Below are 14,018 nucleotides of genomic sequence, written 5' to 3'. Positions count from 1 at the left end.
AGTTGTTAACTTAGAACAACAAGGGCGCATGGCAGAAATTCTTCAGGGTTTAAATGTATTGTAATACTTTTATTGGGGTCGAAAAACGTTTTTCAGCCGCCATATTACTTCCTATTTACTTGCCTCCCCACGAGGGCAGAGTTAGACACAAGGTCGGTTTTTTAATGTAGAGAAGCATTTAAATTACTAAAAAATGAAATGGTGCATGTCGTTTTGTTTGCATGCTAAAATCTAAATTTCCAAAGGCATGCTCACCTGACAGATTTGTTAGAGGGCAGCTATTCAAGGTATTTCTTGTCTCCTGATTTACATCTTTTCCAAAAGCATATCCTTCTAAAAAGTCATGCAACTGGTGCTTAGTGACAATGAGGAACTTACTGAGTACCTTGTGCAAAATTTCTAAAACAAGCTTAGGGACCGTGAGACCAACACGGAGATGTATTGTGTTCCTCTAGTCTAATAACAACTGTGAACTGTTGATCCAGCATTTTAAATTTAGTCATTTTCTTGATATAATGACATATATATAGTTCAACATGCTGAACAGTACTGTCGAGAAGATTCCAGAAAGGTTTTGTTAAATTAATGTTTAGCAGACCAACTGCAGCAAGAAGAAATGTCAGCCAAAACACTCTGTAATTTCAAATTGCAAGATGTTGCAAACACTGATAAAAATAATTTTATGTGCTCTTTATGGTGATATATTGCAAGGGCATTTTCAAATAGAGAATTAAACCTATTTGCCCGATAACTTGTGATTTGAGATAGGTACCCTCCTTTGCTATAGAATGCCAGCCATTCAGTTCTGCAGCCATTTTTATCATCTCCACGGGATCCAAGAACCTCAGCAGTAGTTTTAATCAGCCTTGCTGTAGCTGATTCTGATGAAGTCCAATTTTTAAATTGGACGCAAGAATCCCTTCCAAGGGCACTGGCAGAACTGCACATACTTTGCTCTATGTCTTTTATTTAGTACAGTCTCACAAGAAGGAGATAAGTTGAGTAAAAAAAAAAAAAATGTGCATTACAATAAAGAAAATGAATCTGAGTATCCTTCTGTAAGGTAGTTAACTGGTAAGAACTAAATTTCTTGTAACATTGCATGACTGCTGCCCAGTCAGACATTAAACTGGTGATTTTTCTCCAGAAGTTGCTTAAAAACATTTTCTTCCTCATCTGTAACTAGGCAGTAGACATCACTCAACTTTTCAAATAGATTGCATGGTTGTAGAGAGCAGTGTATCAGAATCCTCTGAAGCAACCTTAGTAAAACCCAGTCTAACCAGAGTTCCATCACTCAGTATCACCTGTTTACCCTTCTCCTTATTTGTCCCTCAGTCCTCATTTCCAATGAGTGATTTTTCTGACAAAGGGTGAAGAAAAAGCTACTTTCCAGGTCGGCAGTACTTCGTGAACAGTAGCCTGAGATGTCGGAAATTTTCTGTTTCTATGTCTAACCTTGTGGTCATGTCACTAGTAAGGGTGCTGGAGATAAACGTTTCATCTGGGCTGACGTTACCTGCCTGATAGTTAAGGACCCAAACCTTGGAGTAACCACTAAGGAGGCTGTCCTATCAGCAGGTACAAAGTACTGGGGCTGCTGTACTGTATTGCCATTTGGTGAATGGATTTTGGACCATGCAGTAGTTTCTTGTGGGGCCTCTCGATGCCATACTAGTGGGTAATTATTATGGCTTTACTTTATGTGCTACAAAAAAAAAAATTCCTGCCTTTTTCTCTCTTACTTTCCCTCTGTCCTGCTTTAACCAAGTCTGTCGACCTGTTCCACAAATCCCAAAACCTCAACATTAGTAATAATATCTCCAGAAAAAAAATGCGCATAAACCTAGAACCCCATCCGCCAACGTAGACCCCTACTACCATGTCTCCTCCTCCAACATCAGGGGTCTACGTTCCAACCTTCCAGAGGTTGAAACCCAATTACAGGAGACAAAACCAGACATACTCTTCCTAAGCGAAACTGGCATAGGGCCGACCACTTCCCTAGATGAGTTAATAATTAAAGGATACTCCAACTTAACATCTAAATCTGACCCCCAAGATCGTTATGGACATGGAATTAAAGATGGCTTTCCGTCTGGTAGGGATATCTCTAAAGAAGACCCTAATTTACCTTATGTGCTTCCGGATTGCACTTGCTTACACCACCGCATTTATATTTGCCCTCTATCGCCCCCCCACAACAGCGGAGTTACTATCTTTAAGAATATATCTGAGAAAATTGACCACATCCTATCTGCTCATCCTTCAGCTAACATTCACATTTGTGGTGACTTCAATGTCCACAATGTGGAATGGCTGACCCACTCGAACAAGACAGATGATGAGGAGAGGTTCTGTCATGATTTCGACATTGCCTATGACCTCACCCAGATTGTTCATGAACCCACCCTTGTGCCTGACATTACCGGTCAGTATGCAAGCCTTCTAGACCTTTTTCTCACAACTTCACCTGAGCTATGTTCATGTTCCCGTTCTATCTCTGGGATCATCTGACCACTCGGTTGTATCAGTTAAGATAAAAATGAAATGTAATAAGTCTTCAGACGTACCTCTCCACCGTACTGTATATTGATACTCTATGGCTGACTGGAATAGTTTCTGTACATTTATATCTGATCTATCTCTGCATTCCATGTTTAAAAAGGATGTGTCCTCTATAGTATCAGACCTGCCCGAATGACCATACCATCCAAAAAGTTCCAACAAAAACCTAACAGCCAGCCATGGTTCTCCCCAGAATGTGCTGCTGCCATCGCGCACAGAAATCACTTTTTCCATAGCTACCAACGTAATAGATGCACTGAGACTAAAGCTGCTTTCAGGACTGCCAGCAACCACTGTAAAAGAGTAATAAAAAATGCAAGAGAACTAGATGCTCACTCCGTTAAATCCAAAGTAACTGAGCAGTGGCTTGGTTCCCACCAGTTTTGTCAAATAGCAAACAGAATCCTGAACAGAAGCGTGCGTTCTATCCCAACCATCATCAATGGTCATCTCGTCAGCATCAGACAAGACCAAACTATTTGCCAAGAACTTTGCAGCTAATTCTACCTTATGCGACGATGGCCATCAACTCCCCATATTTGTAATTGACAACACGCTATGCAATATACAAATATCTGTGCGTGAGGTCGCCAAGCTAATCAAGAACCTTGATTTCAGTAAAGCAACTAGCCCTGACGACATTCCAATTATAGTGTTGAAAAAGCTTCAACCTGAACTTGCCCCCATACTTACGAAACTGTTTAAGGAGAAGTGCTTCCCAACACGCTGGAAAACCTCATTAGTATGCCCTGTATTTAAGAATTCAGGTGATAATTCAGGTCTCAGTACAGACCAGTAAGTCTCCTGTGTGTCATGAGTAAGTTACTGGAATCCATATTAAATAGAAAAGTAGTCAATCACCTCAGCAGAAATAACCTTCTTAGTGACATGCAATATGGTTTCCGTTCTGCCAAGATCAATAGCAGATGTGCTAACGGTTATATCTCATAGGATTAGTGAATCTCTCGACAAAGGCTTCCATTCTAGGGCAGTTGCTCTTGACATATCAAAGGCCTTCGATAAGGTATGACATAAAGGCCTACTTCACAAGATTTCCAGCTACGGTATAACTGAAAATGTTTTCTCAATTATTAAATCATTTCTCTCTGATGGGCTCATAAGAGTAGTGATTGATGGGCAGAAATTAGAGGCCCACTGTATTAATGCTGGAGTCCCTCACGGGTCCATTCTGGGCCCAATTCTCTTCCTGATCTACATTAATGATCTCCCAAAACACATACTTAAATCATTTGTTGACATCTAGTCTGATGACATGACCATCTATGGCAACACATCCAAGGCCATAAATGACAAAGTTCTCTCTGATTCTCTCTCCTCTGATCTTGAGCGTGTGGTACAGTGGGGCAAGAAGTGGCTTGTTACTTTTAATGCATCTAAAACCAAGCTCCTATCTTTACATCATCAACGCTCTGATCCCAATCTAGCATCAATTGAAATTGATGGCTCTCGTCTAGGGCAAGCTCCATGTTTTGACAAGCTTCTGGGGTTGACTTTTACTCCTGACCTGAAATAGAACACATACATAAAGTCTGTTGCCAAGGTCGCTGAAAAAATGGTAGGATCCTTCTAACGCTCCAGAAGATATCTCACTTCTGATGCAATTCTCTATCTATATAAAATCCAAGTATGTCCAAGGATGGAGTACTGCTACCACATTGGGGCAGGAGCTGTTAAAAGCAGCCTATCCTGCCTTCACAGAGTACAAAATAGACTTTGTGGTTTAGTGGGGGATGCCCTTTTCTCTTCCCTACAACCTCTCTCCCACAGAAGAAATGTTGCGAGTCTGTCTTTGTTTTATCGTTATTTCCATGGCAGGTGCTCGTCTGAGCTCCAATCCCTCGTCCCCCTCGCCAATCTTTCATGAGAAACACCCGTCTGGCTAAAACTACTGTTAATAATTTTCCCCACTCTTAATCTGTGCCTAAATCCAAACATAGATTCCATGAGCAAAGCTTCTTTCTTAGAACTGCATGCTAGTGGAACTCTCTGCCGCTTGCCTGTTTCTCACCTGACTACAACTTGGACGTCTTCAAGTCCAACATAAACAAACTCCTGACAAACCGCCCCCTTAAGTAAGACACTCTATCAAAACCCCAATACTAATGATTACTACAATACTATCTCATTGATTACTATACATGCAATAACCTTTATCCTTGAGTGGCCTTCGTGCCTTGATAAGTGGTGAACCCCATGTAAAAAAAAAAAAAAAATGAGTTTCTTTCGAAAGTGGCGAGATCCTGACAATGTGTAGTCGTAGAACAGCATAGATGAGTAACACACCTTTCCTTAGTCGATGAGGTATTGGCGAAGAGACTGACAAGGGTTGATTATGCACTGACGATCTTGATGAAGTCTGAGTGTGGCCTACAAGTTCCACTAAAGAATGCTGTTCACTCTACACTTTGAAACAATAGAGAAGAGGGTTGGTTAGCTTATGTCCTAGGTGATGAGAGGAGACATTTACATTAGCTACAACTAAACAACTTTAACCTGTTGACAAACATATGAACAATTGTAGTAAAGCCAAGACTACCACTACTACTCTGTCCCTTTTCCTTCCTTCTTTTTTATTTTTTGTTTACATTTCTAGATACAAAATAGTTGTGTGAGAATGATGAATTTGTTGACACATTTACTAATCTGTTTCAATATTAGTTTTATTTTATTTTATTAATTTAGGTTTTATTTTTTTTGCTTCAGGTTTTATTAATTATTTTTTTTTAGATTTTAAGTTTCTATAACTTGGTTGAAGGATTCCAATATGGGTTTTTCATTCTTATATTTCTCATCGGTAGTTTCATTTGCGTCTTTGCTGCTAAATGACTTTCGTCAACGTTCGATTCGTAGGAAAATCATGTTTAATCTTTTATTTTTGAGCGATTATTCGGAAAAATAGGTAACTTTACATGAATAGGGAGGATTTTTTTTTTCATGTTTGAATGATCCGTCTATGATTTTTCATTTTAATATACTTTCATAGAATTGTTTCTATTATGTCAAAAAAAAAAAAAAAACTATTTTCTTTACGTCACAATAGGGCAGGTCGATTTTGGAACCCCGGTGAGGCAATGGTTGGGGTTTGACATAGAAAAGACATACACAAAATATTTTTCTCAAAATCGTTATCTTTGCTTGAGGAAATGACTTTAAAAGTTGAAAAATTGAAGTGATTAAAATTTTTACGGTGAATTGTCAAGAACGTCCCGTCATCAAAACAATCCGTACTGTTAAGAAAATAGAATCATTATTTAGAATAATTTTTAAACTACATTTTTAAATAAAATGAGTGAGGATAATGAATTAATAAAATAAATATTAAGTGTAAAGGCAAAATTATGTTTTTTAAATAATAACAACCAAAGTTCGCTTTTTTCATTTCAGGAACTTTTTTTGGGTGGAAACCTTTTAGATTTCACCGGCGCAAAACACGCTCGTTATTGATATTGAAAATTAACATTACGATTTAGGATTAATTATCTCGAAAGGAAAAACGAAAAAGACTTGTTTAAAATATATATTATTATATTTCAAGTGTCTGCAGTGAATTTAAACATATTTGTTTTATCTTTTTTAAATTGTTTTTCTATTAGGTTGACACAAAAACAGTCATTTTTTGACGTTCAAATGAGCGTGAAAAGCATTATTTTTGCACCAACCTAATATTTCACATCAAATTCTATTTGAAACTTTTATTAAAATATGGTAATACTCCAGTTTTATATTAAAACAACAACAAAAATATAGTCCACACAATTTTATTCTACACATTCTTTACGAAGCATAACCACATAAATTTTCAAGTTTTTCTACTTAATAAAAAATACTTTGCAGAAAATTAGTGTCAAATTTTAATTTCTTTTATTTTTAAGGAGTAATTGTTTTTAAGCAGTGTTTTTCTTCTAAAATTATAGTTTTAAAATCAGATAACCCACAAAGATTAATACAAGTAAATAAGGAAACTCCTTTAAAGGTTTTTCGTTATGTGTGCATCTATGTTATTGTGCTCAAATAACTTTATTTAGAAAGCCATTCTTAATATGGGAAGGAGGTTGTATTGTAACTATTCTGTACTTTCACTTAAAATATTAATAAACAAAAATTTCATAAAAATTAAATTTAACTTGAAAATACTATTAAAAATAGCATAGTAACATAGATGCACAAACACTGGTTTTTCAAACTCTAAACATTAAACACTTGTTAAAAATTGCACAACTACAGCAAGAATGAATCTCTTTATCGATAAATTCATGTTATCGAAGGCAGAGCTAAACTCTGCTAAAAATGTCTAAACTAAACACTGCTATGCCTCTGATTTGGTTTGGTCCTCTCTCTTCAATACATCTAATTCAACTCTACAAAGTTTTTCATTATTTCTTATAGCTAGCACTTATTTTTTTGCGTATGAAACTGGATGATAGCCTAATACAGTTTCCTTCAGTTATAATCCATTTATTTACTTTACTTTTCAGATTAGAATGTCAGTAAAAGCATGACGTTCAGTTTTAACCCGTGGTTCGCAAAATTTGCTGGTCCACCTTGTCATTTGGATGAAACAGCACTCCCAACTTCACGACAAGTCATCCAGTTTAGTTATTTCCTCAAACAGTTATCCCCACTTAAAAAATAGTAAGATTTCTAAGTTGATTGCCAAGGAAATAATTAGTATTTGGCAAGCAGTCAATCCACAAATACCCTTGTTAAGGGAACGTTACATAGGACAGAAGGTCAATATATTTTGCTATAAGAGGGCCAAACAAATTAACAGGAAATCTCTTGCAGCAGCAATCAAAATGAAAAGAATGAAGGAACTGCAGGACAAACTGTTTGATATATCTTCTTGTAGCTGTAAACTTTGTCTTGATGTGATGAATTTGCAGTACAGTGCAAGACATAAAATTGTCAAATAAGGCACATAATCTGCACTTGTCCTCCTAACAAGGAGGTAAAATTAATTCTATAGATTCACCTGCAATTATATTCCTTTTTTGTGGAAAATAAAATATATTGGTATTTATTATGTAATCTGGCTCTTATGACATGCAAATTTGGCCAATTTTCAGGTTCCACGAGAAGAACTGCCATTTACAGCAATTTTTAAATTAATTGATGGAACAACAAAAAGCCTAACAACATTTACTGGTCCTTTGGGGAAACTTTATATCAATAATTATCAAGATTTGCCTCAAGTAGAATTCTAAAAAAATAGTGTCCCTCCCGATCATCATTATCTGACAGCAGAAGAAACAAATAATTTAAGTGTGAAGATCAGAGGATATTTTTTGAGTATGCTGTTGGCATTTCTTGTGGAGAAGTTAACTTAGAAAATTGGGCCCTTGAATCAAGGGAGATGGCTAACATAAGCCACAAGATTAATGTGTTTATGGACTAGAGTTGTCTATCCTCAAACACTATGATAAATTAAACATTTTGGTCAAATTTATCATCCAAGTGTATGCAGTTAGTTGGTTTGAGATCAAAACCGACAATATTTTTTTTTAACCAACAGCAGTATATTTTAATATGATTCAGAGAACAAAACAGTTAACTGAAATCCAAATTACTGTTTTAAACAAAATATAGTGCTTTTGCACTACTTCCGGAAAATATAATATCGATGATAAACTCAGATGAATTGGATGTGAGAGAAGAGGGCATTCAAACGATTTTGTCCATTAAGTAAGTAAATATTTATCCATTAAATTTTATTATTTTTCTTAATTTACCCAAACAATAGTTTTATTCATATTACCTCGCAAAATATAAAAAAATAAGTGTTTTCAAATAATTTTTTTTGTGTTGTTTTTTCCAGAAATAGTGAACAACTCAAAAAAAAAAAAATGAAGATTACTGCTATCAATTTTGCAGCCACACACTGGTCAAATTTGATTGATTTTTCTCAAAGTTGTATATGGGCAGGAAGCAAGACATAGACACATTATTACAAAGTCATTGTGCCAGCAAATTAGACCTTCATTTTCCTCAAAAGGAAAGTATACAGAACAATTTAGTTCTATTATAACAGTTTATATTGCATTTAATAAAAAATTAAAATACATGGTTTTGTAACTTACATCAAGTTGTTATATTGTATAATACATCTCCACATATCTTTTTGAATTGTGAAATTTAAAAAACTTGCTAATTAGCTTTTTTTACAATTTTTGTTTAATCAATGTAGTAAAAGTTGAGATATTTTGCTAGTTGTAATTCATAATTAAAACTATAATTCATGTATATACTTTTGTTTCAATGTATTTCATATAAATATATCAATTTTAATTGAATATTTTATAAAAATAGTGAAATTTCAGTGTTGTGAAAAATGCTATGAAAATGAAGGATTTTTCAGCATTTTTCTACACGATTTTTAAAATGAAATGCTCAATTTTCTGTTCAAGATAGGAATCTAATTTTTGGTATATGTTCTTATCACATCAAATCCCAGCTATCATCACCAGTGCCATGTTGATTTTTTGAAAAAAGTTGCAAATCTACCTTCCCTAACGTCACAAGTGTCACGCTCATACATGAATTCCATAGCTAATATAACATACTGACCCAACGGGTCCCAGGTAGTCTAATTACCATATATATTTTCTAAATTTACTAATATATATATATATATAAAGCCATGAAATTTGAAAAAACATGTAACTTTTCACTCAAATATTAGAACATCATAAAGTTGAGAGTTAAATCCAGATAGAAATTTTGTTCAAAAGGTATACAATAGCCAATATACATTTTCTTTTTATAATCACACACTTGTAATGTTTTATAAATAATCTATCTATATAATTATAAAACTCAAATGGTCTTGTAACGAGTGTTGTAACACAACATCCGGTTTACGACTTCTGGTTGCGCATGCGTTCATAAACATAAACCCATAACAGCGTAAACAAATAAACACAAATCACTGGACTAGTTTTGTTCAAGCAAACAGACGTCCTTAGAAAAGCGAATATCTTAACTTTATTGGATAAAAAACTTCAAGATATGGGAAGCAAACGCAAAATGTGATTACAAATAATACGTATAATCATCGACCTGTTTCATATATACAATATATATTATACTAAATAATCAACGCGACAATAAAACATTGTTTTACTGTGTATGTTTTCAGTGTCCCAATCTTTTTTTTGCATTTAAATTATTCAAATAAACAATTGTTGATACTTTCTATTGTTTTTTTTTACATTGTTCATTTCTGTATTACGTTTAAGTTATTTTAATGCAATTTTCTACTTTAACCTGTTGACAACCTTTTTTTTATTAATATTCTCCATTTTTCTAAAAACATTCATACATTTTCATCCACAATACCAACATAAATAACCCCGAAAATGTTTTTTTTTAAATTGCGTTACAAATAAATAATCAACGTGACAAAATGTATTGTTTTACTGTGTACGTTTTCAACGTCCCAATTGTGTTTTTTTTTTGTTTTGTTTTTTTGCGTTTAAATTAAGACATATCAAAATTTGAATTTAACTTTAAGTATTATGGTATCTGTTAAGTGCACATTTACCTATAAGTATGGCAAACCACAAATTCAATGGCTGTAAGTTTTTTTTTTTCAAAAATAAAAAATTATAAACAGAACGAGTCGTAGAAATCTGTCTATTCTTTTTTCATTTTAAAATACTTTCATAGAAATGTTTCTGTTATGTCACAAAAAACTATTTTCTTTATGTCACAAGTGTCACGCTCATACATTAATTCCATAGCTAATATAACATACTGACCCACGGTCAGTATGTTATACTGGTCACGGGTAGTCTAGTTAAAAATAAAAATTAGATGTAATTCATTGCTGTAAACTACTTTGTAAACAGGCATTTTGTTATGAATTTACATGATGGTAGCACACGTCATCCGTCGTGAGTGATATTTGCATGAAAAGTACTTAATTCATTTCAAATTTTATAACAAAAAAACATTGTTTTATTTGCTGATAATTTCAAACAGCAGCAGTACTTTTCAGCTTTGTCGATATGAAATGTTTTTATTTTAAATAGGTCCTTGTCTAAATGTTAAAAATAAATTATCGAAGAAAAAATAAATAATTAAAATATTTAATTTTTCTTTTCATCACTAGTTAAAATATGTTGAGAAAATAAATTTCCTTATCAACCCTATGGAAAACTAAGCTGGCCTTGTCGATTTTTTACACTAAGTCACCAATATGGATTATTGCTGCTTGCTGGAAAAATGAACGCTGTCAGAAAGATTTCTACTCCAAAATTCTTATATATATATATGTTATATATATTCTTATATATATATGTTATATATATTCTTATATATATATATATATATGTGTGTGTTCATTCAAACAGTTTTCAAAAAAACTACTTGATATACATACATGAAAAAATAAAGGTTTTTACACTAATCTGTGCATGTTTGAAATGTTTTCAATGAAAATTGTTTATGCTATAAAGCCTGAACTTTAAGAGACAGTACGGTCCAAGCCAAATGAGCAATTCACTTAGGACAAAAACTAAAATTAAGAAAATACTTTATTCTTGATTGGTTGGCAAATTTGAGTATTTTCCTACTTCACAGAACTTTGGAAATCGAGATTTTGCAAGGGTAATGCACGTGACAGCAAATACCTTAATTCTCAGGGGTTCAATGAATAAAAATTTACTAAAAGACTATTGCAATAATTAGAAGACTCCATAAAAATTTAGAAACACATTTTTATAAAAAAATAAAGGCACAATTCACAGAGTTTATACATTGTTTAACAATGTTTAAAATATTCTTTCCATCTGAATGTAATGCATGTGACGCTAGAAACAAGACTATTATAAAAAAAATGGTCATAGGTATGGGTTTTTGTTTTTATATACTACATGGAAGAATAATGATTTTAGACTAAGCAAGTCAAAAAGAAAAGAGTAAAGTATTATAAGGGCGACTTTAAATAAATGTTATTGGTGAAAACCCTTCCGAACTGTAACACACATGGAATGGCCCTGAAGAGTAAAAGAGTTTGCTGCTGTATTGTATCGTGTAGAAGGTATTACACTAACAGCAGCACCGGTGTCTACAAGGAATTTCCGACATGCAAGTGCATCGAATACATATAATAGGCGACGCTGCTGGAGAGATGGGGTGAAATTTGTTGCACAATCCTACTGGTCTATCCATTTAAATGGTTTTTTGAAGCTACAAAGGTGTTAGCATTAGCGTGCCTTCTCTGCGAAACGATGATAGTGTCACTAAGCAGATCGTGAGGCAGATCTGTGTCATTGCAATGAACGTCTGTCTTGAAAGTTGCATCTGTGGCTAGGGCATGAAGGTCTCTCTCCTAAGAGACCTGTATCGCTTTGGTAAGGACATTGATTTCTGTAGATTCCAGGCTGGAATTGGTTGCAGAGTGCCCTGTAGCAGTTTGGGGTGTGATGGTGGTTACAGCTGGTGTGTGATGATAATTATCTGCAGCACAGTTGGTGATAAATGTAAACTGCTCGAGATCCTTGTCTCCAATGAAAATGGACAGCGTGTGAGACAATTGTTGTGGCAATTTGTCTAACCACAGTTGCTGGAGGATGCCTCAAAAGTTGTAAAGGTTTTCGGTCCCAGAGAAAAAAAGGTTTTTCAACTTGGCTGCCTCTGATGTCCCTGTTCATTCAGGGATGGCTTGTTTTAGCATGTTGAATGGATTGTGACCGAAAAGTGCTTTAAAAATATCCTCAAATTCTTCAGCGACTTCTGTGGGCAGAGCCTCCACGACATAGAAGTATTTCTGGGCTAAGGAAGAAATTTTCCTATTAGCAAAATTAGCCTCCGCTTGAAAAAAAAACTATATATGCGGTTTTTGTCCGTTGTCGGCAGGCATTTTAAAGGAAATTAGACTTTCAACCTTTCTTGTGGTAGAAGAGTTCTTGGCTATGCTGACGCAGAAAAAAGGTTACAAAATCTAATCCTGTTAACATAGGTTGTTCATTTTTTTGTGTGTTTCCGTGGAAAAAAAAAAATGAAACCTTTGTTTATTTTCATTATTTATTCTTTTTTGATATATATATACTATATATTTTTTATTTTTCTACATGCACATGGGTGAATACAATATTGTGGACATTACATGAAAGTCAGGGTACATGGCTGAACACCTGGGTAGAGGTGCTTGTGTGCATGTCACCATTTTGGAAAATTATATACATACTTTTTTTTTTTTTTTTGTCGTAATTAGTAGCAAAAGGATAGCTACCAATTCGTTGGTGTCTGATTTTTGATGCAAACAATCAAAATATGTTTCGATATTTTAGTCGCAGGTTGGAACCAAAAATCGGAAGTCATCAATCTTGTTGACCTCTACGTCTGGGGTCACCAATCTTGTAGAGGATAAATATGCGTGTTCTTAACTCCAACATTAAAATAAAAGAAAACATAGTACTGATTTACATACAAACAATATATTTATTACGAACAATGAAAAAAAACATAAGAGCGTGTGTGTGTACATGTGTGATCAGGCATAGTTCGGAAGTGTTCCTTTATATTGTTGCATGATAGTTAAATTGTTCATTGCAGTCCATTAATTTTTTAATAGTGAAATTAAGTTAGGCTTACTTCAAATATTTGAATGTGCGGAAAATTGTTCTTCATCTATATTTTTTTGGAACGATGCAAAACGCGTGTTCGTTGTGGTGAGGTGAAAAGAGAGAGAAAGAAAACAGCAGAAGTAGAGAGAGAGAAGTAAAAGGGGAAATTAGTGTCACCCCCCCCCCTCCACTGTCTGCTGAAGATGAGTTCAAAAGAGGCGATAATTTTTCTATTGTTTCCCCTTTTACAATTTGTGTCTGTGTTCATGCCACACACGCAGACCTGATATAGCAGGTATACTAACACCTAAAATAAAGACGAGGATTAGGACACATTCTTACTACTAGCTAAGGAACTAATCTTCCATGTGATGGCCATTTGATTTAATCAAGTCTTAAAGACTGCGTGTGCTATGCCTAGGCAGTGAACACATATTCAAATCTATTCCATAAGCTAGTGGTATGTATCCATCTTGATTTAAATAGAAGAGGCAACCTCCTTTTTAAATTGATGCTTAAAATACAAAATAAAATAGTAATAGGCGATGCACTATGAACTTAGTTAGAGAAAACTCATTGAAATATCCCTGGTCTGGCACCTAATTCCATTGAGAATGGGTCTCCTCCTCTGAGAGTCCCAGCTACTTCCCAAGTGGATCAAAAGTGGTCCTCTCTACTGATATAGTGTCTTCCTAAATTGGACGAGGTCGCTAGACATTGGCAGCAATCGTAGCGCCACTTGGTATTCGTTGAAGAACTGCGATTAACCCCTTGGCCTCCTATGACAATACATCATGAAGCCAGGGAGTGTTATTTGGTTGAGACATCCTGGGTGCGGCGACCAGCTCCCTGGGTGTTACA

At 34.7% G+C, this 14,018-nt stretch overlaps 1 protein-coding gene across 6 annotated transcripts in view; it reads left to right on the top strand.

Moving 5' to 3' along the window:
• The window catches only part of LOC145293149 (DNA repair protein Ku70-like), a 462,221-nt gene that overhangs the window by 27,460 nt on the left and 420,743 nt on the right, over positions 1–14,018 (top strand). For 2 of the 6 annotated variants that reach the window (XM_080139579.1, XM_080139575.1), the window contains exon 1: positions 6,907–8,271. The exons of the other annotated variants lie outside the window; for them this stretch is intronic. In XM_080139579.1, coding sequence (XP_079995705.1) covers positions 8,210–8,271 — 62 coding nt within the window. In that variant the 5' untranslated portion in view covers positions 6,907–8,209. Of the gene's footprint in view, positions 1–6,906; positions 8,272–14,018 lie in introns of those variants that run through there. 6 annotated transcript variants of the gene reach the window in all.

This window comes from Euprymna scolopes, chromosome 14, assembly GCF_053919585.1.
Source record: "Euprymna scolopes isolate OS-2025 chromosome 14, ASM5391958v1, whole genome shotgun sequence".
NCBI lineage: Eukaryota > Metazoa > Mollusca > Cephalopoda > Sepiida > Sepiolidae > Euprymna > Euprymna scolopes.
Note: the sequence above shows the minus strand (reverse complement) of the source record. Positions and strands in the feature narration are given on the sequence as shown.